The sequence below is a fragment of the Anabrus simplex genome, chromosome 13 (assembly GCF_040414725.1).
Source record: "Anabrus simplex isolate iqAnaSimp1 chromosome 13, ASM4041472v1, whole genome shotgun sequence".
NCBI classification, from domain to species: domain Eukaryota; kingdom Metazoa; phylum Arthropoda; class Insecta; order Orthoptera; family Tettigoniidae; genus Anabrus; species Anabrus simplex.
The window spans coordinates 100,959,940-100,987,701 of record NC_090277.1 but is presented as its reverse complement, the minus strand read 5'-3'; the positions used below and the strand labels follow the sequence as shown (position 1 = coordinate 100,987,701).

The 27,762-nt window shown below is 38.6% G+C and overlaps 3 protein-coding genes across 9 annotated transcripts in view; 2 read left to right on the top strand and 1 right to left on the bottom strand.

Moving 5' to 3' along the window:
- On the bottom strand, positions 1–26,371 carry LOC136885099 (fez family zinc finger protein 1). Of its 2 annotated transcripts, none has more exons than XM_067157552.2 (5): positions 26,282–26,371; positions 9,747–9,829; positions 9,162–9,314; positions 8,039–8,127; positions 1–4,508 (listed from the first exon to the last, which is right to left on the bottom strand). In XM_067157552.2, the coding sequence occupies exons 2-5, from the start codon at positions 9,807–9,809 to the stop codon at positions 4,034–4,036; spliced, it is 780 nt and encodes a 259-aa protein (XP_067013653.2). In that variant the 5' UTR covers positions 9,810–9,829; positions 26,282–26,371; the 3' UTR covers positions 1–4,033. The 2 variants fall into 2 exon arrangements, with proteins under 2 accessions (XP_067013653.2, XP_067013654.2); XM_067157553.2 differs by lacking the exon at positions 26,282–26,371 and adding an exon at positions 26,028–26,104.
- The window catches only part of LOC136885096 (zinc finger and SCAN domain-containing protein 12), a 60,014-nt gene continuing 57,790 nt past the window's right edge, over positions 25,539–27,762 (top strand). The window contains exon 1 of the mRNA XM_068230120.1: positions 25,539–25,882. Coding sequence (XP_068086221.1) covers positions 25,725–25,882 — 158 coding nt within the window. The 5' untranslated portion in view covers positions 25,539–25,724. The remainder of the gene's footprint in view (positions 25,883–27,762) is intronic.
- LOC136885095 (gelsolin-related protein of 125 kDa) overlaps positions 26,343–27,762 on the top strand; it is a 34,522-nt gene continuing 33,102 nt past the window's right edge. For 4 of the 6 annotated variants that reach the window (XM_067157548.2, XM_067157546.2, XM_067157547.2 and 1 more), the window contains exon 1: positions 26,406–27,156. In XM_067157548.2, coding sequence (XP_067013649.2) covers positions 26,688–27,156 — 469 coding nt within the window. In that variant the 5' untranslated portion in view covers positions 26,406–26,687. Of the gene's footprint in view, positions 27,157–27,762 lie in introns of all 6 variants that reach the window. The other 2 variants (XM_067157543.2, XM_067157545.2) reach the window with 2 other exon arrangements.

Sequence of the window (27,762 nt, the reverse complement as noted above, 5' to 3'; positions counted from 1 at the left end):
AGTTCTCGTTTCTAAGAACATTTTTCCTTGATGTTTTACTGGGTTGGTGTTCTTAAAATTTATTATCTCAATATTTATTTCATTAATTATAATTGTAAACACTTGTTTCTTTTTTGCAATTTGCTTTACATTGCACCGACACAGATAGGTCTTATGGTGACGATGGGATAGGAAAGGCCTAGGAGTAGGAAGGAAGCAGCCGTGGCCTTAATTTAGGTTCAGCCCCAGCATTTGCCTGGTGTGAAAATGGGAAACTACAGAAAACCATTTTCAGGGCTGGCAACAGTGGGGTTCGAACCCACTATCTCCCGGATGCAAGCTCACTGCTGCGCAAACCTAACCGCATGGTCAACTCATCCAGTACACTTGTTTCTTTGTTTTCATCATAATTATTTTTACATTCAAACCTAACCTTAAATTTAACAGTGAAATTGTTTTTCGCTTTTTAGTACTTTCCCTCTTTATGACGTTATTTTTTCGGTCCACAAAAAAACGTCCTAACCAGTTTTGGCTTTATTGGTGAAGGGTGTCAGTATACCACAAAGTTCTCATTACTGTTTCACTTTTTGGTTTCGGCACTGCGCTGCCCCCTTCGGCACAAAAAAACTGACTAGGGAAAAGAAAGCACTTATCCTTGAATCAACACCAAGAAAATGAATATATACTGTTAATCTTGTAGAGGACCCATGTGTCTCAAGTGTTTCCAGAGGGAATATACAGCTCAGTCAAAACTGCAACTTATAATTCCTAACAACTGAAAAAAAAATCCTCTAACTTTTTTTTGTTAATCATATTCCTGAAATTTCTTTCCAAATGTTTATGCTAACTGTGCTTACTGCACAAAGCAAATGTGATATTAGAATGACTGAGTGGCATTACAGAAATGAGATCTGTAATGCTAAATTCTAATGTTCTGTATTTATCTTTATGGATTTTTAATATGCTTCCTTTGTAACAGTGGCGTCGCGTGCTTAAAATCTTTGGGTATTCACACAGAGCTGACTGTAGGTAAAAAAATCTGATGTATAGACCTAAGTTAGTCATGAGTCGGTCAATACATTAATAGGGGCAAAGTTAGCCTATATTTTGTCTCCTCTTTAGCTCATTAAGCAATATTATGTTACACTTGCAACTGTCAACAGTGCCATCCGGTTAGTCAATTAAACACTCCGGGGTAACAGCTCTGTGCATTAACCACTGCCATGGACTCTGCAATATGCGCTGCCATCTTTGGGATTTAAAAAGAACTTTTAGAGAAGGCACTGGAAGCGGGTCAGCAGTCCGTAATCCACTGCCTGCTTGATGTGAAGCAGCCATTGGATGCATATTGAGTTGGCAGTGCCGTGATCACATAATGAACTGTGATCACATCTGTCATAGCCACAACATTGCCCCTCGAAGCTCTATCTAGGCAATACGCCGAAGTTTGTAGCTCAAAGCGGGGTTGTGATCGGCTGGCGTGGCGCATGATTAAAATGGAAACGGAAAGTGAATCAGCAATTAAAACTTTGTAAATACATCCTCAATGTACAAAAATCTTGTTCTCATCAAACAATATCATGTAAATTTCAAGAATTTTGAGATTACCGGGTTGTTCTCATGCTCATGTGACCCTTAACACGAGATGCCCACTTTGTGAGAAGAAAATAGCATGCAGACTTACGAATATGGATTAATACTGACATTGTAAATAAGAGGAGGTTTCTATACCAAAACACTTCTGATAGCACAACCCAAGTCCAGTAGTTCTGAAAATAGGGAAGGCACAGTCCAACGGTATTGGCAGAATGCATGGGAAGCATGAACAGAGGGCACTTAAGTTACATATAGCAGATACATACCGGTGGGTCATGCAGTCCCATGTTAACAAATCGGTGGGTCATTTGGTGCGAATGTATTGAAGGTCAAATCATGAACTGCAGGACTAAGAGTTTTTGTTATGGTGTCCAAACAGCTGCGTCATAGCAGTGCGTCAGTGTGAAACCACCATATACTTAGGGCTGTCCAATGTCATGTCGTACTATTTCTCTTCAGATTGCAGCCTCCATCTCACGACCTTGCATTTGTAAATAGCAGCTGATTCTTTGCATACAACCTTTCTCTAAAAAGTACATTTTTGCAGCAAAATTGAAAGTTAGCTGTCATATGACTTTATTGATAGTTTTCTTGTTAAACTGGAAGGCCCAATGAACAACATTGTCCAGGAAGAACCTATTACCATGAGCATTGAAGCAATGATTGCCAAACATGAACTTCGATGGGCTGACCACGTTATCTACACGTCTGTGATACGTCTTTCAAAGCAAGTGATATATTGTCTAGTGAAGAGTGTGAAGTGTAATCAGGGAGGACATCAGAAGCGACACAAAGACGTTCTAAAGTAGAGTATGAAGTAGTGCCAAACTGACATTAGCAAATGGGAGGACGTGGCATCCAATTGCCTGATATGGCAATTTTCTATCGGTGAGGGTGCAGAACATTCTGAACAACAGCAATGAAGGCACAAGTCAATAAGATATATTGCAGAAAAGAATGTGAGAATTCATGACCTCCAGTTTCTATACCTAGATGGGGTTCAACATTGGTACAGAGCTTGTGCTTTTACAATAAACCATTTAACAACCTATAATTAGTGCCCCTAATGCATTCAGAAAACATAGTCATAAACCTCAGCGAGCGAAGGCCAATGATTCCAAAGGTTCCTGCTTTAACACATTGAATGCCACGTCATTCGTATATGAATAACACTTAACTTTCCGCTACGGTAGCATCATCCATATATGAATGACATGCAGATGAGCAGTATCAGGCTTCGTCATTCGTATACGAACGACATTACGGTAAAATCAAATGGTAGCCTTAAAGTTACTTTTTGGTGTGCTTGGTTTGGCCATACCTGTAATGGAATTGGGTATACCATGCTGAATGTAAACATGTTGTTGTTGTTTGAGTCACCAGTCCATAGACTTGTTTGATGCAGCTCTCCATGCCACCCTATTCTGTGCTAACCTGTGCTAAACATAATATGCACGAAAAAATTTATTTATTTTAGTTGAAAACAAACAAAATATTTTATCAAACGCACTTTTTCTGAATTATTATCTGAATTATTGTATTTTAAACGTATTCTAAATATCTTATAATATGTAATGATACCAGTAATGACCAGCAATGGCTCTAGACTTACAAATTTTACAATTTTAGAATTATTATTCAAACTGGGGCATGCAGGCTGAGCTAGAACAGTCTCTGGTAATGGTTTATTTTCATGTTTGTAGTATTTGAATTTGCCCTGTGCCTTGCTCAAAAATTAAAAAAATGTCTAGTTATCTAAAACAACTTGAATAAAAAGTTTTCAGTACAGAAATCACTGGTGCACAGAACTGAAACAGTCTAGACACAGTTGAGGCATCGCAGGACACGTCTTACAATAGGTGAAAACCATCTTTGCATGTTTTCTCGCCTCAGATAGCTTTTCTGTGTGAGGTCTCTTACTCATTTTTAACAAATTTTAAATCAATTCTGAAAAGATAAAAAGAAAAGAACATTAAAAAGTGGCATTCACATGGCCACCATATGTAAAAGAATGCTTCCAAATTAACACAGGGCAACGTCATTCAAATGTGCATGATAGGGAAAATCATGAAAATAAGACCATATAACTGTTGCAGATGAAAGTAAAATTCAAGGTAGCAATCCATATGCGCAAAATAATACAAATCACTTGAAAAAATCATTTGGCCCCGGGGAAAGTTTTACGACCCAGACCTTGGCATTCAATGTGTTAACTCTGGATACTGAAACCATCCTACAATTTAAGACAGGATTGGAAATCGAGCTTTTGCAAAGCAGGTAGGAAGTTATAATGCAAATCCGTGGATCATAACTGATGCCATGAGAAAAGCTAGTAATGATAATGGTGGCCTATCAGAAGCCAGTCAACACTGAGGAGGAACACTTCTTCAACAAATTACAGTTTCGTTCTCCAAGGTACGTTAAGTGTCACACTAGCAAGAGAGTTCTCACACTCCAATCATGTATCTTTCATATGTTCCAACAAGTGCGTGGAGAGAGTATAGAAATTGGCAAAAGAATTCTTACAAACGGAACATTTAAAATTACGTTCCCCAGTATGAACAAGCAGATGTTTCCGAAATCCATCATAGGTTGTAAACTTTCTTGTACAACAAAAGCAGCGAATCTTCTCAGGCTTGCCTTGATGTGCAAGTCTCATGTGTCTATTAAGACTTACTTTGTAGACGTACTCCTTCAAGCAAATATCACATTGGAAGTTGTTATCACTATGCACAATAACGTGATGCTGAAGTCTGCCTGCTGTGGCAAATGCCTTATCACAGATTTGACAATTAAATAGGTGATTTTTAACTTTAGAGGGATTCTTGCTAATGGCATAGTTGTTGTCGAATAACACATTCTGTCCGAGGCAAGATTTTATTTTTGTAGTCTCTAGAGGTACCTGTGCACGAGAGGTCGACAGCTCTTGCTCCCTGAAAAATGGAACGAGATGATAAATCAAGCTGAACAACAGGAAAAAAAAAATAGAGAGAAGACAAATGATTTTTATATATATTACAGTAAATGTAATTATTTGGTAACCAGGAGGAATGATCAATATTCAGGGTCATGACAGGAATGACCATTTGAAGAAAGAAACATCACAGGGACACATGCCCTAATCCGAATGGTTCCCGAGACAGAACATATTTAATGTTTAATATTTAATTTAATGTTTTTCGGCTAGAGGCGTGCACGTATGTGTCTTACACACCCAACCTCTTTAACATTTTATTCTAGCCCAACCTACCTCATTGCTTACAACCTCTTTGTTCGAGATGTCTTTTTGCCATTAAACTAGCCCGTTGAACCCGCAGTTTTCCAGGGTGTGTTGTGAGTGAAGTAGTGCGAGGGATTGAGAGCGTATCAGAGAGAAGCATTGTTTAACTCGGTTTGTACACGCGTTGGCTAAAATGTCGCACATCTACACTAATGAAGAATATGCAGACATGGTGTGTGCTTGCAGCTTCTGTGATGGTAGTGCTCCTGCTGCTGTCAAGGAATACCGTTGGTGCTATCCAAAATGTTGAATTCCTGATCGTAGAGTGTTTACCGGAGTTTTCAGCACATTGTGTACAACGGGTATTCTTACGAGTTCCTATTTTTCTTCTGAATGTGTAGTTCAACAATCCGTGCAGGAACAGCAGCATGTTGTTGCAATGGTGCAGCATAGTCTTACTAGCAGGCAATTGTATCAATGTCAAACCATTCAGAACAGGGGACATGTCCACATTATGATTTTTGCTTCAAATTATCATACCTGTCATATCCATATCCTCCTACGACACCCTGTATAAGTTATCTACAGAAGTAGTGGGTCTTATGGTTGGAAACAGACACACAAATCTGCAAGCTGTTTAGACTTGAGAGAGAGGGAGAGGGAGAGAGAAAGAAAATGAACATAGTGAGTGGCCTTTGTGGCTGTAAAGCATTCAGTGTCTATTCTGAGGAAACTTTCATAAGTGACATGAGGATCAATAACCTTTCTATTCTAGAATTCTCTTACATCTCAATTATAACATGTACAATATATTCAGAATCCTTCATCTACTGGGCAGCCTACTATTATAAGTACACTTATAAGCGTACAAATCATATAATTTTTTAAACTGTTCGGACAATATCCTATACATATGACAGCAAACGATTTAGTTTTTACATCTTTCTTTTATATCATTTTTTTGCCTATATGATTGTATCTTAACACATGGGTGATGGGCCCCGAGAAATCTCGTAGTACGCTCGCCAGCGGTAGGTGACGGGCCCCGAGAAATCTCGGTTTTATTCTCGAAATTGTTTTCGGTCTTCCTGTGACATCTCTTGACCATATATTGAATTATTTCGGACTTGCACATTGAGTAGAATAAATCGTAGATGTGTATCTGCCACTTTTCTTTTATTCAAGTCCTCTTTTATTCTTTGATTTAGTTTCGAAACGTCGACTTTCTTTCTGCCGGTTCAGTCAATGACAAGATGGAGCGCCCGCGGAATACAGTGTTAGCTGACGACGATAAGAATTATATGCCGATGATCATTCAAATGGATATAGTGATAATGAATTAGTGGAAACTGAATGTGAGAGTGATGGTGAAAGTGATATTCAAGCCTCTACACGCCGTAATTTACCTAGTGTGTTTATTTATTCAAGTGACTCAGACAACGACAACGATGTAAACATTAATGATGTGTTGTTGAATTAACACGCATTTGCTTGCTTATCTTACATATGTTGAAGTACTACTAGGGGCATTGGTCGAGTAGTCATACCAACTTTAAAGATAAAATCTTGACTGGTTTAATATTTACGTACATTTTTATAATAGAGTGCACCCTAGTATGCTTAGTAGAAAGATGTCTGGTCCACAGGGTATGTGACAAGCTCAAGCATCCGGTCAGCAATGTGTTAAGTCCCCATGGATAAAATACATCGTACATACATTTACGATGGTTTCTGTCTTTAAAATTATAAGAAATATTCTAAGCAGAAATTTATGACTTGCACTTACCTTTCTTGGAAATCATCCCTCAATGCACACAATGGGGAACGATAGTGACCTTGAAGTTATTTTGTGAATGTACAAACCATATTTGCTTCGGTCCTTTGTGTTCTGTGCTTTCGTTTTTATTAGCATCATGAATAGTGAATATGGGTGATAGGAAGAGGAAATGCATAACGATTGCTGAAAAATTATGTATTTTGAACTTAGCAAAGGAAAGCGGCAACATGAAATGAATTGAAGTTACTAAGAAATTGAGGCATACTTCATCTACTTTAAATACAATTGTAGCTAAGGCAGTGGAAATTGAAGAAAGTATATATGTTAGGTGTACAACAAATAAGCAGACCCTCATTCAGGGTGGAAAATGAAAATATTTGAAAGACTGTTTATTACAGTGGTTCAGGCATCATAGGCCAGAAGGCATTCCAATCAGCAAACTAATGCTTTGAGAAAAGGCAAGTGAACTGGCGACAAAACTTGTAGAACAGTAAAAATGTGTGGAGGGGAAAGGAGAAATGTTGATGCTGAGACTGTGCAAGAGTAGAAAAAAAAAAGTTTGAAAGAGTTGACATCTTAATTCGCTCCTGAAGACATTTTCAATGTAGGCAAGACAGGCACTATTTTCATTTAATGCCTGGTCATACAATGGCATTCAAAGGGGAAAACCTGTTACAGCAGGAAACTAAGCAAATAATGCACAACAGTGCACCAAGAGTGACTGAAATGAAAAGCTGCCTCCAGTGACAATGGGGAAATTTTCAAAGTTTTAGAAACTTTGCTATGCTTCCTAAAGAATACGACAAGAAATCCTGGTCACTATAGTAGTTTTTGAAGACTGGATTTGAAGTGTGGATGCCAAAATGGAAGCAAAATTTTGTAATATCTTACTGTTCATGGATCAATGCTCAGCACATCCACTTATTACTTCTTATTTGAGGAATGTGACTGTGGAATTTTTTCCCAGCAAATTGAACGAGCAAGGTACAGCCACTCGATCTTAGAGTGATATGCAATTTCAGGCTGCATTATCGCAAGATGCTGGTGCAGCATGTATTCAGATATACAATCACTGGAAAAAAGCACGAAATGAAGGCTGACATATTACAGGTTAGATTATTCATATTTATAAATATTTTTATAAATATTTACTCATGTTTATGTGAAATATTTGTCCTAGGACTTTGTGCGATACCATGCATTAAAAGGTAATATTGATTTCTGCATGTTTTTTCCTTGGATCCACACATCCTCAAAATGGGAGATTGTGCTTTGTTACATAGGGCAACCAGAAGTTATGAATAAAACCATGTATAAAATTGCTAATATATTCTTTATGTCACTCCTTTATGACTCCATGATTATCTTAATTTTTTGGGCAAATATTTTCATAATATTTGTTATAGGTATATGGAAAGGTTACAACATTACCTTCTTACTTTAAACCAAATATGTGGTATACTTACTGAACAGCATCATTAAGGAGAACAACAGACTTCACATCCTGCAATTTTCTCATTTCTTCCTTTCCCTCTTCAACTCCACCTTCAACTCCCTGCAACATAGGTCAAATCTATATCTAAATTTTTTCTGTACACTTCCAATTTTAAACTCAAATCAGGTATACAAAAGTGAGAAGTACTGTAGGTTCAATGCAGTTTTTGACAGTCTGTTATATCACAGAGAAGATTCGGTACAGTGGAAACGGGTTAAGACGTGCCCCTCTAGCACGTTTCCCTGGTTATTATATTATTATTCCAAAGTCACAGTCACATGCTAAAGAAACCTTGATAGCACATTTACATCACTCTTTAGTACGTTCGTAACTCCCACCATAAAAAATTGAAATTAGCATTCCTGGTCACGTTGGGAGCACAATGCGCATCAACAATTCGCCTGGGTAAGAATTTGGTAGAGAACTTATTTTCACAGTCCTAGCATGTCAGCCTACAGATGCAGGGAGCGTCAGTCTCAAGCCAGTCTTTGTCGTGGGTGTGTGTTTGGATCACATAATAGTAGCTCATGTGCTGTGATGGTGCTTAATTTTACGTTTGAAAGTGAACTGTGTAACAATGGTCTAATGTATGTATGTATGAATGTATGTATAAGTTGACGTGTTGGTGCTTAATTTTATGTTTTTAAGTAAACTGTGTATCAATGTACATAAATTAAACCAACTGTACTTATGCATAATGGTTTGCAGGACATTCAGATATGGAGAAAAAGAAAGCTAGACAGTTTACAAATGATAAAAAATGACAGTTTATTGAGAAAGCAGATGCTAATCCATATAATAACCACGTGCATATTGCCCAGATGTTGGTCATTTCTACGAAAATTTTAAATATAATAGTCAGGTCAGGAATTTTAACCATAATTGGTGAATTTCGCTGGCCCGGGGCCTGGGTGTGTCGTCATCATCATCATTTCATCCTCATCACGACACGCAGATCACCTACAGGCGTCAAATCGAAAGACCTGCATCTGGCGAGCTGAACTTGTCCTCGGACACTCCTGGCACTAACAGCCATACACCATTTCATTTTTACTACTAATATCATAAGAAGGAATGTTTCATCATCAGCTTACCTTATACGGATCTGAAGAAGTAAGATCTTTCTCCAGGTATGATGTCACTTTCCTTTTGATCTCTGCTCCTAAATCACTGGCCTCTTGTTTCACCAACACTTCCTGTTTCACCCACACATCAGGCATGGGATGATCTTCATTTGTTTCATCTTCCTGCAAAGAAAAAATACAATATATGTCCATGTCTCCTTTTCCCTTTTTATTTTAATGCAAGAATTTTAATGTGATACTAAATCTTTCAGGTATAGGAGTCAATAAGATATTGATTACAATTGGCATTTTGGAGGCAATGAAAATATGGAGTGTAGTCAGGGGAAACATTCTACTTCTGTTGCAAAAGAATAAAATCACAGATGCTTTTCATTAATCCTAGTTATGTTTCACAATACTATTCTATATTGCCAATAATTTTTTTTGCTGAAATGCATTATCCATATTTTTTGATAATTCATTCATACATTTGTCCCCCTTCATTAACCTGAATAAACGGGAGTTTTCTACATTTGAAAATTCAACAGTCGGTTTTATTTTCAAAGAATAAAGGTTAAATGCAAAAATAAGACTTGTATGGGACAGACTACTTACCGGTACAAACTCACATTCACGAAGCCAGACTTGTTCACATTTTATATGCACTTCCTCTTCCATTCTGGCATATTAATTAAGATCTAAAACAAAAAGAAGAAAATGCAAGTTTGAATGAGTGTTCTTCAGGCCAGTGATAAGTAGCATAGTGGGGAGTTATTTTTTAAAGGAAAAGTACAACTAGATAACCACTAATCAGAGGAAAAGTTCCAAGCTCTCAAAGGATGAGGAGTATCGACAAAAGGAAAGGCTTTGCAAATCTGGTACCATAGCTAGTAGAAGAATAAGTGTGTGCACCTCCTCACACTTATCATTATAGCCACTGGGAGGCTCCACTGCAGAGAGAGGCATTGCGACTGCCACAGCTCCAGCCGGGCTTCAGTATAGTGTTTGTTTATATGATGTACATATATACTTTTGCTGATGTTACAGAAAAAAGTGCAACATTCAGTTATGTGTATTTGAGATTATAGTGCATACTTGTATATCTAGTGTCTGTGAAAAAGCCACCGTATCGTGTGCTGGGATGCCAATCTGGATATAAATCCTTTACACCCCCTAAAGATCAGAAACTTTACTGTATATGGGTTAGGGCTATTCCAAGACAAGGCATTCCTCTTAAGCATGAGTCCACTATATGCAAGTAAAATTGTACTGGATCTTTTAATTAAAGAAGATTAATTGTTTATTGATGGGGAAAATGTTGAAATCCAGGGAGTTAAATGGAGATTGAAGCCAGGAGCTATTCCACATATTCTTCCAAACTTGACATCCTATATAGTAAGTTTTTAAATGTTTGCAGGTCACCTGTTATGTCCAATAACAGACCATTATATTGATATTATAAACAGGAATCATGCGAAGAACATTTTGAAAATGATGAATTCTCTAGTTGCAAGAGGTTTGAAATAGACAAAACCAATCATAACCAGCCGTCTACATCTAAAATAATACTGATGTTGAGGTTCCCGATGCCATTCTAAATTTCAAGATGTTAATTAAAAACTTAAAAAGGAATCTCAGGAAAGCCCAAAATAAATTAGCCCTTTCCAAATCTAGAATAATGTTTCTTGAAAATACACTGACTGACAGAGCAAATGCAACACCAAGAAGGAGTGGTCAGAACTTTATGCCAATTGCAGGGTAGACTGAAGTCACTGAGGTATGCTCATGATGTGAAATGCGCCGCTGTGCTGCGCACGTAGCGAACGATAAATGGGACATGGCGTTGGCGAATGGCCCACTTCGTACCGTGATTTCTCAGCCGACAGTCATTGTAGAACGTGTTGTCGTATGCCACAGGACACGTGTATAGCTAAGAATCCCAGGCCGCCGTCAACGGAGGCATTTCCAGCAGACAGACGACTTTACGAGGGGTATGGTGATCGGGCTGAGAAGGGCAGGTTGGTCGCTTTGTCAAATCGCAGCCGATACCCATAGGGATGTGTCCACGGTGCAGCACCTGTGGCGAAGATGGTTGGCGCAGGGACATGTGGCACGTGCGAGGGGTCCAGGCGCAGCCCGAGTGACGTCAGCACGCGAGGATCGGCGCATCCGCCGCCAAGCGGTGGCAGCCCCGCACGCCACGTCAACCGCCATTCTTCAGCATGTGCAAGACACCCTGGCTGTTCAATATCGACCAGAACAATTTCCCGTCGATTGGTTGAAGGAGGCCTGCACTCCCGGCGTCCGCTCAGAAGACTACCATTGACTCCACAGCATAGACGTGCACGCCTGGCATGGTGCCGGGCTAGAGCGACTTGGATGAGGGAATGGCGGAATGTCGTGTTCTCCGATGAGTCACGCTTCTGTTCTGTCAGTGATAGTCACCGCAGACGAGTGTGGCGTCGGCGTGGAGAAAGGTCAAATCCGGCAGTAACTGTGGAGCGCCCTACTGCTAGACAACGCGGCATCATGGTTTGGGGCGCTATTGCGTATGATTCCACGTCACCTCTAGTGCGTATTCAAGGCACGTTAAATGCCCACCGCTACGTGCAGCATGTGCTGCGGCCGGTGGCACTCCCGTACCTTCAGGGGCTGCCCAATGCTCTGTTTCAGCAGGATAATGCCCGCCCACACACTGCTCGCATCTCCCAACAGGCTCTACGAGGTGTACAGATGCTTCCGTGGCCAGCGTACTCTCCGGATCTCTCACCAATCGAACACGTGTGGGATCTCATTGGACGCCGTTTGCAAACTCTGCCCCAGCCTCGTACGGACGACCAACTGTGGCAAATGGTTGACAGAGAATGGAGAACCATCCCTCAGGACACCATCCGCACTCTTATTGACTCTGTACCTTGATGTGTTTTTCCGTGCATCGCCGCTCGCGGTGGTCCTACATCCTACTGAGTCGATGTCGTGCGCATTGTGTAACCTGCATATCGGTTTGAAATAAACATCAATTATTCGTCCGTGCCGTCTCTGTTTTTTCCCCAACTTTCATCCCTTTCGAACCACTCCTTCTTGGTGTTGCATTTGCTCTGTCAGTCAGTGTAAAAGCTACTCAAAGTAGATGAAGTGAAGTTGATGGCGCCATAAATTGCCTTAGTAAGAAAGAAAAAATAATTGTACACACAACACTACAGAAATTTAACACTAGTCTGTCAAATTTCAGCCCTCTAGCTTTGTGGGAAGTGTGAGAATGAGTTACGAGGGGAATTAAGAGCGAGTCATCTGGGCCTACATTAGTCTTTTATATATAAGGATGTAAATGTACATGAAATGAAAGAGTTGTGTTTCATTTAACATTATGTAGGATACTTATAAACACAAGTTATTATAGGGAGTTGTACCTTCCACAGATTTTAGATTTACATTCCTGCAAGTAATAGAGATGATATAACACTTGAAGACCCATTGCATCTATCATGAAGGGAGCAATTTCTTTAGAAAACAATATATCAGTAGCAGCGTAAATTTAATACAACAAAATAAAAAGCCTTCAAGCAAATATACAGTAATTTGCTGACAATATAGTTGATTTATTCTTGGTGATAATCACAGCTCTTCATATTATTCAATCATAAGCTTTACTTGAGCTCCTTTGAGAAGCCTTTATTTTCAAGAAATATTTTTTCTAGATTTGTAAAGAGCTAATTTATTTTGGGCTCTCCTGAGATTCCTACTTAGTATATGGTTGAGTAAATCAGCTTATAATCTGTTGAAGTATTCAATATTAGGTTCTATTGTTTCAGTTAACCTGCTATAATTAGGTAATTAAGATATGACAAAGTGCAGAATTGTAGTGTAGTTATTTAATTAGATAGTATCCAGTTTTCTTTATTGGTGTGAAAAATTTGCATAATCCTTTCATTATTTTAATATGTAACTTAAAATCAGTTTTCATTTCTACCAGATAATATAATAATAATAATAATAATAATAATAATAATAATAATAATAATAATAATAATAATAATAATAATAATAATCTGTCTAAACTTAAGTTTTAGTTACCCTGTTACTCCTCTTATTTTATAATTAGGAAATGTCTAAGACCGAGCTCGATAGCTGCAGTCGCTTAATTGCGGCCAGTATCCAGTATTCGGGAGATAGTAGGTTCGAATCCCACTGTTGGCAGCCCTGAAAATGGTTTTCCGTGGTTTCCCATTTTCCCACCAGGCAAATGCTGGGGCTGTACCTTAATTAAGGCCACGGCCGCTTCCTTCCCACTCCTAGCCCTTTCCTGTCCCATCGTCGCCATAAGACCTATCTGTGTCGGTGCGACGTAAAGCAACTAGCAAAAAAATAAATGTCTTAGTAGTACTGTAGTGTAAGAAGAAGAGGAAGGTAAGAGAAAATGGAAAGGCAGGAAAGAGAAATGCAGAGTAGAGGATAGCAAGAGGGAGGTGGAGCCGGGTCATGCAAGGGAGAACAGGGAGGAGGAATTAAGTTCTGCAACTGTTAGGCAAGATAAGGGAAAGCAGGTGGGGAGGGGATCTAATAAGTTGGGTAGGGTTGAAGCTCTTGTCATGGGGGACCCTTTTGTCAGACACATAGGGAAAAATGTGTAGAAGAATGGGAACAGAGAAAAGGTGATATCCTTGAATTAGGTTAAGGCAGATGCTGAGGAAAGTAAAAGGGATGAAGGAGGGTAAAGAGAAGGTGGTAGTTGTCAGTTGGTATCCACAATGTAAGGCAAGCAGGAATAGGTACCAACATAGTCAGGGATGTGTGGGATCTACTTAAGTTTATGACAGTACAGGAGAGTTTAAGGGAGTAAAAAGTGTTATGAGTGGGATAATGTCTAGGAGGGAGAGTGACTGCAGTATGATTGGGGATTTGAATGAATGGGTAAGTGGGAAACTGGATGTGAGATTTGTAAGTCCTGATGGGTGGGTAGGAGATTGGGATCTCTACTCAGATCACCTTTGCTTAAACCACTGACGTATATAAAAGTTAGAAAGTTTGCTTATAAGGAGGTACATTCAGGGATTAGGGTGGGATAAACAGTGGTGATGAGAGTATGGTAGGTGGAACTAAAATAAGAATCACAAAGTTGTTGGTGCTGAACTTTAGAAGTATTTAAATAAAAAGAAGAGAATTAAGTCATTTAACAAATAAAATATATTAGAATTGAAGCTCCCACAATGTGCAGAGTTATTTAGTTCATCTTCTGGGTTGAACCATGTTGTTGTATTCTGTACAGTTTGCCAACATTTCAAATACATTGCAGTATTATTTTACTAAGGTGACTTCTTCTCTTCATCGGGCCTCTAAATATTAGTTCCTAATTAGCGTCGACCTGCAAGATCTTTTGCTACCATGTTTTTCTTTCATTCCCGCCTAGATATACCCACTCCCTTCACAAAGCTGCAGTTGTTCTTATTGGGTCTTCTTGGATTTTTTCTCTCTCTTCACCTGGTAGTCCTAGAGTGGAGAGTCTGATTCTACCCAGTGCCTCACATTTGAAAAGTATGTGTTCAGCTGATTACTCTGCTCCATTGCATTTCCTACATATATTGTCTCTTATTACTCCAATTCTATGTAGGTGTTTTTTCAAATGGCAGTATCCTGTCAACAGTCCTACTACCCACCTTATATTTTCTCTGCTGAGTTTCAACACTTCTTTAGTATACTTCTTGTTTGGCCCTTTTTATCAGTTCCTTTGCAAGCCTGCATCCTGGAATATTTTTCCAGTTTTCCATTTGTTTCTTTTGTACCCATTTTCCTATTCAGTGCTGGGCTTGTCCATAGGAAATCCTGCATACAGGTTCTGGGCCTACAAAATGTGTTTCTGCCCCTTTTCTTGCCAGTTTATCTGCCTTTTCATTTCGTTCTATACCTACATGCCCTAGTACCCATATTATTTTGACAATGTTGTACTTTGAGAGCTTCAGGAGAAGTGAATGGCAATACCAGACAATTCTGGATATTATCCGGACTGCTTCTGGTGCCTTAATGGCCACCTGGCTATCTGTATTAAGGCGACTTAAATACCCCTATTTGATCTAAGGTAATGTCTCCTGTGTACAGAAAATAACAGCATGGTTCAACCCGGAAGATCTAAATTATAAATTTATCAAATATCGTGATATTTGCTTTATGTCCCACTAACTACTTTTACGGTCTTCGGAGACGCCAAGATACCCGAATTTAGGCCTGCAGGAGTTCTTCTATGTGCCAGTAAATCTACTGACACGAGGATGTCGTATTTGAGAACCTTCAAATACCACCGGACTGAGCCAGGATCGAACCTGTCAAGTTGGGGTTAGAAGGCCAGCGCCTTAACCGTCTGAGCCACTCAGCCCGGCGAGGTGAGTTAAACCATGGCTAAGATGTGATTCTTCCCATAACTGGAGTTTTTATAGGGAGATAAGATAGATTTGATAGGAGAGGGAGAATTCATACTGGTAAAAGAAGAATCTGTAAGCTATGAAAAAGTTAAGGATGAAAAACTTGAACTTTTTATGTGCATACATGCCAACGTCACAAACTGAAAATTTGGGACATTCGTCGATGAAGGACGAGGGTGACATCGAGTTATTGGTTATGTGAAAATCATCTGGATTTTTCTTAATAACATACATATACACAGTCTAAGAAGTTACTGGAAATATATACAATTAAATTGTATATGACTTAACCTGATCATTGTATTCCTGGATATAGAAAAGGCCTATGATAGTGTTATAAGAGATAAGATCTGGGAGTGCCTGAGCAAAAAACTGTGCCTGAAGGAATGGTAAGGAAAATTCGGATGTTGTACAAAGACTGTGTACAAATTGAGGAAGGTCAATCATCATGGTTTGAGACCATGAGTGGAGTTCAACAAGGAAGTGCACTGTCCCAACTACTGTTCATCGCTGTTATGGACAATAAAATGAGGAACATCAAGGAAAAATCAGGTGAACTGAATGCAGTGGTCTTTGCTGATGATATCATGATTTGGAGTGAAACAGAAGAGGACGTACAGACCAGAGTTAATGTATGGAAATCCCAGTTCCAGGAATATAACCTCAACATCAGCGAGACCAAGAGTGGTGATGGCAGTCAACAAAGAAGGGCATCCAGCAAGTGTAAAACTAAGAGACCACCAGCTAGAGTATGTGGATAGTTTTCCTTACCTTGGAAGTGTAATCTCCAGTGATAATTTGGTCAGAAAGGAAATTATAAACAGAGTGCAAAGGGGATCAGAATTCTACCAACAAGTAAGAACACTTTTGTGGGTTGACATGATTCCAAAACCAGCCAAACTGATGATGTTTAACAGCTATTTCATACCAATATTGATCCATGGTATTGAAGTGTGTACCCTCACAAAAAGAGATTCATCAAGACTGCAAGCATTAGAGATGAAATTTCTTAGATCCACCATCCAGAAGACCAAGAAGGACAAGTTAAGAAATGAGGAGGTGAGGAAAGAAGCCAGAATAAAGACATCCCTATCAGACTGAATTGGCACATCCAGACGACGGTGGTACGGGCATGTGATGAGGATGGAGCCTACAACAACAGCCAGAATAAGTTTGGAAAGACAGGTGGAGGGGAAATGACCTGCAGGAAGACCTAAAACCCTATGGATAGACATGATCAAGGTTGATCTAGTTACCTGAGGATGGACAGTGGATGAAGTTCTCCGTGACAAGTTGTATATGGACAGGAAGAAGTGGAAGGGTCTCATAAACAGTACCCGGAAAAATGGAACTGTACATTGATGAATATTTAACACATTATGATATACCAGTTTACAAATTCATAAAGTTATACTGAGTACATTTATATTCTAAATATGCAATGATTGTACCTTTGTTTTAACCATATTCAAGCATACAAGTAGTAGCACATAAAGGATGACATTATTTGTCATTATTGCAGGTGACTGTGGTTGATTTTTCCTTCTTTAAAAAGGTCTTGCTACATTCTTGCTCAAGATACTTGTCTCTTTCAATCAACTTCAGAGTTATAAGTTTATCCAAGGTCTTGTCAGAGAGAGGTGACCTGAACTGTGTTCTTGTTTTTCTGACTAGACTGTACATTCTTTTATACACTGCATTACTGTGTGGAATGGTTAGAATGAAAAGCATCACTTACGACAATTCATCATATTTGACTACTCCACAACTAGATTTAATATGGCCAACCAGTGTTCATTTCAGATTAATTCTTTCTTCTACAGAAATAGATGCCACAACCGGGAATGCAGAACACCCATTTCCTCATTGAAATTGTCTCTTGTGTGATAGAAAATCAACCTACAGAAAACATAATTTTGGAAAATGATGCTTCACTAGCAATGCTGATGTTCACAAATTCTGCATTCAATGAAAGGGAATTTGTGGAATATATAGAAACATAAGAAATGCAAATTTCCTCTCATCATTATCATCATCATACATAGTATGCTATAATGAGGCAGTGTTGTCCCTCTCTTTAGTTTTAGCTATACTTAATACAGTCTTGAGCTCAAGCCATTGCTCAATTAATCCAAAATATATATTAGTCTAACAACAGGAGTTTCAACTGAAAGGCACTGAGTCTGGCATACCTGAACAATTTTGTTGGACTGATGACCATTTAAGGCAGCATACAAGATTTCATATGCACCCTGACAAACAGATGAGTAGGCAAACCAGTTGTAGGTTAATTTAAAGATAAAAATTTCATTGTTCCATACTGAAAAGTATCACAGTTAAAACTGAAATAATAAATAAAGAGGTTCAACGTTTTCAATACAAAAGAATAAGAAATACAGTGATCACATTCTTACTTAACAATAATTAGAAGTGTTACCTGGACTAGGGTCGAAACCGGTACCACTTCTACTTATTATTAAATAAGAATGTAGTCACTGCATTTCTTATTCTTTTGTATTGAATAGGTTGAACCTCTTTATTTATTATTTCAATTTTAACTGTAGTTGTAGGTTACTCAAAGTAGAAAATTGAGATTTCTAGGAAGAAATTCCGCAACTGAAGAGACTGCCAGCTGCAGTGAATGCTATATGCAACGTATCTTTATAGGACCTGAACATTCCTTGTGTAATATCAAATAAACGCCATTACTTATGCTGGTCATAATAGAGGCATTTTGACACCAATCTGTTTCAAATTGGCCAATGTTTAACTGTTTACCTTAAAATTTTTCCAGCACAAGACAATCGCAATCTTGTAGTTCGAAGTAACAAAAAAAAAAAAAGTGTCCTGCCTAAACACAAAAATACAGAATTACCAACCGAAAGATTTTAGTAACACTGATGTGGCTTGACTCATCAATAATTATACTAAAAGGCCTACTGCCTATATCCTCTAATAGTTTCTCGAAGTGAAGACCCAAAACAAATTTTAGTAAAGAACTGCACTTTGTCCTATTCAGCTGAAGATTAGCCGCAGTTGGACTGTCATTCAATTCTGATTTGCATAGTTTGTCAAGGTCACCAATATTCAACATCAATGAGTGACATGCTACAAAAACCACAAGAGACGCTTCAGCACTTCATAATCTCTAGTTAAGGCAATGAACTGATCCAATTTTCTTGATGAGCTAAATACTCTTCTTCATAACTCTTTTCATTTTAACATTTCAAACAAGATCACTATGTTTTGTGGTAAAAACAGCCGTACGCAATTTACATCCAGCTTCTTTATTTATTTTTTGTCATCTGGAACCTCTAAATGGTTTTAATAAGTCTCATCCATGCAATATATAGTTGTAGTACCTTCTCCACAAAATTCCTGCATTTTCTGAAGAAATTTCACCTACGCAGCTTCATTAAGAACTTCCTCGTATCATTACACCTTTTGAATTTAACACTTTCACTACCAGCTGGCTGAGCAGCTTGCCATTGCTGGGGCCCAGTTGTTTTTAGAAAGCCACCTGCTTGACAGATGAGTTCTACCTTAGTACATATTACTGTAATTCAAATTTCTCTTTAACCTATGTACAAAAATGAATGAAATTTTCAACATAACTTGAGAAAGCACACTTGTAGGCTGAGAGAACACCCCTGGATGAAGTGGTATCCTGCATTTCTGGAAGAACCATCTGGATTCACTCTTTCCAAGCAAATTGCATTTTACTGTAGGGTTTCTATCCTTTGATATTGCTGGACTGCTGTAATGTGTGATCCTTTCTCTTTCCATCCAGTCTGAAGGGTAGATCAGTGACAGGAGCTCTGCGAGGAGGTACTACATTCTTTAAGGTTGGGGTGGAGGTATTGAGGCAGATATAGGAGATGGTGGCTGTGATGCTGCAGGTGAAGATTGCGTGTTGATATTCCCTACATCTTTTGTCAGTGATCGAGCTACTTCCTGCATGAAAATGAGGAAATCTAACCATTTACCAGATGTACTTTCTTTGAAGAGAACGAAACAGTTAAAGAGAGTGCAAAGTAGCAGATGAAAAAATAGTTTCTTCAGCCACTTGACTGTTTTGCATAGAAATGGATACAAGGCTAAGTATTGGGCAGCATTGTCAACACCATATATATATTTATTATAATCAACACCACCCTCAGGTTTGAATTTTGTACTGCTGAACCTGTTCCTCACTTCAACCATTGTAGCAGAATGTCCAGTTGAGATGATATTAATTACTCTCTCATCCTCCAAAGACTGAGTAAAAACATTCCCAGCCCTTCTTAAAGTCAATTCTCCGTGCATTAAATCTTTAAGTTCATTCATCCTTCAAGTCTTTAAGCAGTCCGCTCTGTTTGTTTGTCTCACTGTACCGCATACGACAGTTTTCAAGTCAAATAGCTTCTGCAACAATTTCACGCTATTATAGTAACTGTCCATGTACACATGGTACCCATTCCCAAGCAGGAGATAACAATTTAATCACTGCATTCTCTAAGGTCATACCTGCTCCATCATGAACCAATAATTTGCAAGTGTACCCACTAAGAGATTTGCAGATCATGCAAATCATAATACCATAATTGGTTATTTCACCTGCGTTGTACACTTTGAAGTGCAACCTACCATGCCAGGAGAGCATGTCTTCATCAAGCACAAGCTGGATACTAGGCATGTTAACTTCTCAAAATTGGTCACACAACATACGTAGAATTGGTCTAATTATATACAGCCTGTGTCACTTCTCTTTAAAATCGGACTACTGTCGCTGAAATGTAGAAATGACAGTATTGCCTTGAATCTATTGCACGGTGTGGTTTTAGAAAAAACTTCAGTCCAATACATTTTAAGTGTAAGTTTCTTAACAATACCAGTAATGAAGACAAACCCCCAGTAATTTCTTAATCTCAAACACATCCACAGGAACTCATATCTGAAACAGCGAACACTTTGTAAATGCCATTATAATCACCCGACTAGAGTTTGTTTGCTCGCACAAATATTTAAAGAAATCATTATTGAAAAAAATTATGAAAGACATAACATTGTTTTCCTCACTGTTTTTATTTACACCTGTAGGTACGTCAAATATTGGAGCCGATGGACGATAGAAAGGAGCCTCAAGGTCATTGTTCCTGTCCGGGTTATTATTTACCCTTCCAGTGGTTTCATTGCATACAAAATCCATTCACTTTCAATATCTCAAGCTAGAAGATTACCACCTAAATTGCTATTGTGCAAAATATGACACATTTCTTCTTCCAGAATCACTCTTTAACTAAAAATTTCAGTCACGTTTGGAGCTTCGTCTCCTACACAGTCACCATCACTTGCTATATCACTCAGTTTGAGATGCCAAAACTGATTTGAAAACAATGAGTAAAAGAACACGAAAGTGTGGTTTGTACAGAGTCATGAAAAGAAGATATTCGAGTCACCTACTGGAAGAAAAAGGAACTTCTAGGTGGAACTCTTCTGGTCTCCGAAAACACAAGCATATCGGAGTGCACTTTACTACATAAGTACTAAACGACCTTACTCCTGTATGGGCCACAGAAGACAGTGCGCTTAAATGACCATACTCCTCTATAGGAGGTTAAGTATTAAAAGCAACTGATTTCAAAATCTTACAAATTGAAGTCGTACTGTCGTACTACATCATCTCACATTTTTTGGCTGCCAGTCATTCTGCTGTAGGAAATACACTCTAGTTGTGCATTGTAAACATTTTTTGCTGCAGAATGCATTTATTGACATAATCCACTCCAATTACTTTCTTAATATAATGAAGATTATTACCTGGTTCCCTTAAAACGACAGTTCCACAACTCAGAAGTGAAGATTTTACTTGATTATCAATCCGTTTGACAATTCTCGCCCCTAGTTCATATGCATGTACTAAACGCGCCTGCGTTTCGACCACATCGTCCACTAGCTTCCCTCTCAATCAAGAAGTAGCTATGTACCCAATAAAATATCTCTTGTGCTTGTCCTTGCAATATTGGAAGCCTGTTATTTTCTTCTGCCATCTCACAGTTCATCAACAACACTGCAACACTCACACTCCAAGTACCAAAAAATTCACTTAAAACTGACAAGGTGAAGAAATGTCACGAACTTCAACTAACACATTACAGAGCAGTCAGGAGGGCAATAAATAATAAATGAATTAAGGTTCGCCTGAGTGGGCATGTAGAGTAGGCCTACCTATCTGCTTTTGTCTTTGTTATATCTGGACAGCAATTTCACTCGTTTTGGGCAGCACGTTAAATGGTATTTTTCAAACTTTTGACGCACAGATCATACACTGAGTTGATGGCATGTTTTAATTGTACATGTTATATGGTGGAATATGTGGAATCTTATTTTTTTCAGTCCACGTTATTGGATAGTCACGCGATTTATCAAGAAACACACACGCACATAGCCTAAGCGTGATGTGAGTACAATAGTGTGTCAGTGCGCATCCAGTCTACCGCTGTGACATGACGCTGGGAACAAAGCAGGGAAGGCGGTAACATTTCTCGCGCTGTGAAGAGAGCGCATCGTTCAAAATGTATTTATTTACAATCGAGAGGCCTCAAATATGCGACTACTGTCAATTTATGTAATGAATGCCTTATACATAAGCATTATAGCTCTAGCAGTTTGTAATTTTTGACATTTTCTTGGACGTTTTTCTACGTGAATATAAGAAATGTTCATCCTGTTTAATTGTTTTAAGCGAATATAAGATCTTGTGTGCGCTAAGGTTAAAATCACATCTCAAGGAATTTTCACTGCTGGCGGTAATTGCTTCATGGTTCTCTCTGTCAGTTTGTCAAACATGCAGAGTTCCCTGCAAAGGTAATTACCGTGAAGGTCATAAAATTCTTTCTCCAGTATATTTGTAACTTCCAGTAAATCGTCACTGGGACTCATTAAATTTCCTCTTGAGACACATTGGAGCCAGTCTGGTTGTTTGTTTGTTGCTTCTGGCTGCTGAACAATTGTGCCTAAGTAGGAATACTTGTTGTGAAACTTGTGAGCGATATAGCCAGCAATGTATTTCAAGCCTTCCTGAGTAATTGTTTCTTTTGATAGTATATCTTCAAAAGCTTCAAGCACATTTGCGTGTTCTGGAGTCATATTAAAATATGCCATGTCCACCTCATTTACACTCTGGTATTCAGACTGAACGAAAATATTAGCATTAATTTCCTCTTCTTCGTAAATCTGTCCGTTTTCATCATCCAAGCTTTTGCTTAGCTGAGCCAGCATGGTTTGTGTAAAGCAATAATCGTCGTCGTTGCCATCATCATTACGTAAATTGTCACAATCATGTAGTGGTTTAACTGAAGACGATTCGTTATTGTCCATGGTGTTCTTATTCTGAGTAAACACAGCAGCAGAATATTTACCCAGAATGTACCACCTTAATCTATGTTTGAAGTCCAAGGGACTTGGATGATCATGAGGACCTCCCATTCCTCTTATATATGAAAAGAAATTTTCAACAATGTCCTGATTCAAGCGATATGTTAATATATATTTCAGGCTGTATTTAGAGACCAGGTACCAATACATTTCCATCAGGGACGAATTGTTAAGTAGGATTCCTTTCTGGAAGGGTAACAAAGACTTATGCTTTCCAACAGTCTTTGCTGACACTTGTTCCGTCACCTTGCTTAAAAGAGCAGTCTGGTTTGTCAAATCTGTGCCAAAAGCATTAACACCCGAACGGGCTCCCAATTTTGCCCACGAATTGAAAAGATCGAACCAGTCATTGAAGAGCTGTACCAGGAGAGTTACTTGTTTCCAGTTAATATCTGGCATCAAGCCGTGGCTGCCACAATATTCGATCGCTTTTGAGACTGTCCTAGACAATAACTGAGCAGCAGGTCGTACCTTTTGTCTCTGAGATCCAGACATGTCTAAATGGTACCTAGTAACCTTGTGAGCAAGTGTTATTTTACTACTTGATGCGCACAGCAATTTTTCAAAAGCTGATCTGTGTATTACTGCACCATTCACATTGAAACCTTGATCAAGTAGATGATTTTGCACAAGCTTCAGTAAATGCGGCGCATCTGCATAAAGAAAATATTTTCAGCGACTCTTCACTAGGATGCTGTATAAAACACGGCTTATTGTATCCAATGTTCAGTCCTGAATAAAGTTTCACATTTCCACCACCCATGTCACAAGTTATGGCAACAACAGTGAAACAGGTATTGTATAATTCTACCAGTATTTTGGGCAAAATTTCTTGTGTCATCACCTGATCAAATTTGCAATAGATGGGTTGTTTCCATACTTTAACTAAGCCTCTTGCTATGACAGTTTGACAAGTCTTGTGTGTTCCTACCCTTTGTTGCAGTTTCTTGTCGATGAAAATTTCATTTGATATATACATTTCATCAAATACCAGAAAAGTTAAACGCTCCTAACTACTTAATTCCTGGGCCTTGGTTTTCATTAGAACAAACACATCGCATAGTATATCCTGTTCTACATTGAAACATGCCGCCCATGTGCGCAATGTTGAAGGAGCCGGAAATGGGTAATGATGAGCTCTTAGGTAACGGTATGCCTTTGGACTAACACTTCGCAATGATATCGCTGCTGCTATATCGTCTGAAGTCCAGCGAACTCTTTTACATTCACTTTTATTTTCACGGTTCATTAACACTTTTATTTGCCCTGGAGAAAAGGTATGTCTGAATATTGAAGCTATTCTCTCAGAAATGTCATTTGCCTTTTTCAGTTGTTATAGTAATTCCCCTTCATTCTTCAATAGCTGTTCACATTTTTTCCGTAAGTCACTATTTTCTCTTTCCAACAGTAGGATCTTGCTTCTCAAATCTTCCAGTTCGTTAGTTCCATTGTAGTCCTCCTTTGCTTCAGTTCCATCTTCCCTAAAATCAACATAGACACGTTATTTATTCTCTCAGTTGAACAAAGTGGGAATGTTACATTTAAACATGTATTTCTTGTACTGTATTTCTTCACTCACCTGTTCAAATCAGCAGTCGGCGATCTTAGAAGCTCAGCTACATCCTTATGTCGATTTCTGTTTTGCCCTCTCAACCCTCCTGTCATTATTAGCAGTTAATATATTTCGTGCTAGTGGTAAGTTCTCAGTGGGAACTTCATCCGGTTTTACATTAGGACTGTTTTTATTCCGATAATTTAGTAGTTGTTGTCTTAGAGGGATTTCAAAGCATGTCGTAGCAAAATGAAGCGAGAAAACTCGACCTAAAGCTATAAGATACTTTTGTATTAATTTAATACAGCATAAATTGAATAACGGCAATAATAATTTATCATATTTTATAAATACGTACCATATTTCAAAATAAATTTGTCATTGCGCCGACATGTGTTTTCAGTCTGGCAAGGTCTTCATTTTTCGGGAATGAAAAATACTTTGTCTGATCCTTTGGTTTTTTTCTGGAGTAGCTTAAACCTGCTACTGCACAGCCCGGGCATTCTCAAAAGTGTGATCCGTGTACATTAAGGAGAATACTAACAGAACTTCAAATTATATTTGGCACGTATTTCAATAGATAACGCAGGTTTATCACACAAAACATACAACAGCGGCAAGCCATGTGGCCGGGGAGCCGGTTTCTCGCAGTGTTCCCCGCGTGACGTCACCTGCGCAGAAGCAACGCGTTTTCGTCCCTGTTACTGACACACCATTATATATACTCACATCACGAGCCTAAGGTCCTTCCGAATTAGTTTCAGTAAAGCTTCGTTCGTAACTGGGGGAATTACAACGCTGCATCACATGAGGCAAGTTGGATTAAATAAGTCACAGTCACATTTATAGGGATTTTTTTCTTTTTTTCCGCTAAACGCTGAATTAAAGCAAAATTTCACGGGAAATAAAGCTACGTTGGCAACACTGAATTGAATGCGGCATCGAATGCGGCTGATCGTACAGTTCAATAACAATCTTGCCTGTCAGTCCATGCCAGCGTCTCTCTCTTGTTATACTCTCGAAACGTGTTTGGCACTTGTTTATTTAAAGCCCTAGATGGTACTGATGTACACTATAGTAGTACATTCCGGATGACTGAAGAAAGTTACATCAGCGTCCTCCTTACTATATAATTCCTCGTGAGTCAAGAACGGGAGTCTGCCGACCAATTCGCAGGGCGAGGAGCGAGCTTTCTTTTTCGATTAAAACCCTATGGCGCAACAGCTGCGAAGATTCTTGGCTTACCAAGCGACAGCTGTTCAGCCCGAAGGCCTACAGATTACGAGGTGTCTTGTGGTCGGCACGACGAATCCTCTCGGCCGTTATTCTTGGCTTTCTACACCGGAGGGGCCGTTTAAGAAAGAAGAAAGGTGTATTACGTGTATTAATAAACTCATGTAATTATACGAGGGCACACTGCTTCCCACATATTATGAGTTTATTCTTACTCCAAAATAGCCTGACTTTGTCATGTGATAATAAATTACTGTAATAAATAGAACTTTATTTCCCTACCAGTTATTACAAATGATCCTTTTTTATATGACATGTAGACTTTTAAGCTTCAATGCTGCCCGTGAAGTACGCAATTGTCACAAGCACGGTGGCGACTGACCAGTGTTCTTTTGAAAGCGAACAAGGAGTCAATTCAATGACAACTGATAATTGACCCTCTCTTGGCATCTTTTCTCCGCCACAACGGGGGAAAGTAATAATGCACGTCGTTCGAACAAAGTTTCCACATTAACGTGAAAACAAGAGCAACTCACCAGACGTTTAATAAATTCTGAAGTTCCATTTTCCAGAGAACCGAGGGAATACGGCTGTATTAAAAAAAAAAAAAAAAAAAAAAATCTACCGACAGATATCTCACGACTTATGAGTACCAGACAGTACGCGCTTGTCGTTCGTCACCTGTGTCCTTGTTTCCGTGGCAAGTGACCAGGCGTAATTCTACATGACGTCACTAGAGGTAACTATTTATTTATTTATTATTATTATTTAATCTTATTATTAATACGAAGAATGAGGTAAGGTCATTGAGCTCTACTAGATTATATTGAGGTCACAGGATAACATCCGCCTGTGCTTAGCAGCGCAGTAAAAGAACAGAACAGTTTGCATTTTATTACTAAAGATGAAGTAGTTGAGGGTGCATTTCATTGTGTAAACAAAATGCCTCAGCAGTGTTGTGTTTATAAATGTAATTCAATACGTGTGAAAGGTACTTTTATGCAGTCTTTCCATCGGTTTCCCGATCGTGAAAAATCACCAACTAGGTTTAAGTTATGGGAACGCAAGATAAACAGACAAGGTTTTAAACCTACAAAATACAGTGTGGTTTGTTCTAAACATTTTGATATGGATGATTTTGAAGAAACTTCTCTCCTAAAACGAAAGTTGATACCAACTCAAAAATTTCAGGCATTGTTGAAAAAATCTGCCTACCCAAAGTTTTATTTAAAGGGAGAAACTGAAGAAATGAAGCCAAATAGCCCATTATTCTTTTCTTATGAAGGAAAGAACATGGCAGAGGAAGCTGTAGCCAACAAGAGCCAAGATTTGAAAGAAATGGAAAGTGAAGAAATTGACATAGCACCAACAGGGAGAGTTCCAGACTTTGTTGATGGTTGCAATGAAAAAGGTATACAATGTATAGTTCGTATTTTTCTTTAATTACTCTTGTGACCTTCTCTCAGTTGTATACATGATTATTAAATATCTTGCAGTGTTCAATGTGTCAAGATTCCAGATTACAGTGTCAAATTATCATGTAACTTAATACAGTCTGCATTTCCTCTAACCTTATATGACACTTCACTTTCAAGACAATACACATGAGGCAGTCTGTTCCAAAACTCGTCTTATCCAGTTTTTAAAAATGAGTTAGAGGTAACATTTACTTCTGGGTTAGGTTTGTATTAATTCTGTTACAAAACTAGGCATCAAAATTTGCTGTTTTCCAACAGAAATCTCTCACCAAAGTTAGATTATTGTTTCATTACTTGCCTTATCTATGTCACTTGTCATTCCAAAACCCGCCTTATACAATCAACCGATAGAAATGATAATTTCAGCATGTGTTTTCACGCTGCAGTTTACTTGAGGTTTACGTCAGTTGATAATACCAATATAAATGGTCCGTTATGGGACATTATAAATTTTTCAGCTAAATCATTCCTGGTTGCCAGCATTTAACCCCCGTGTGGTATGTTGGGCTCATCAGTTGGTACATAGCACTCCCACCAAG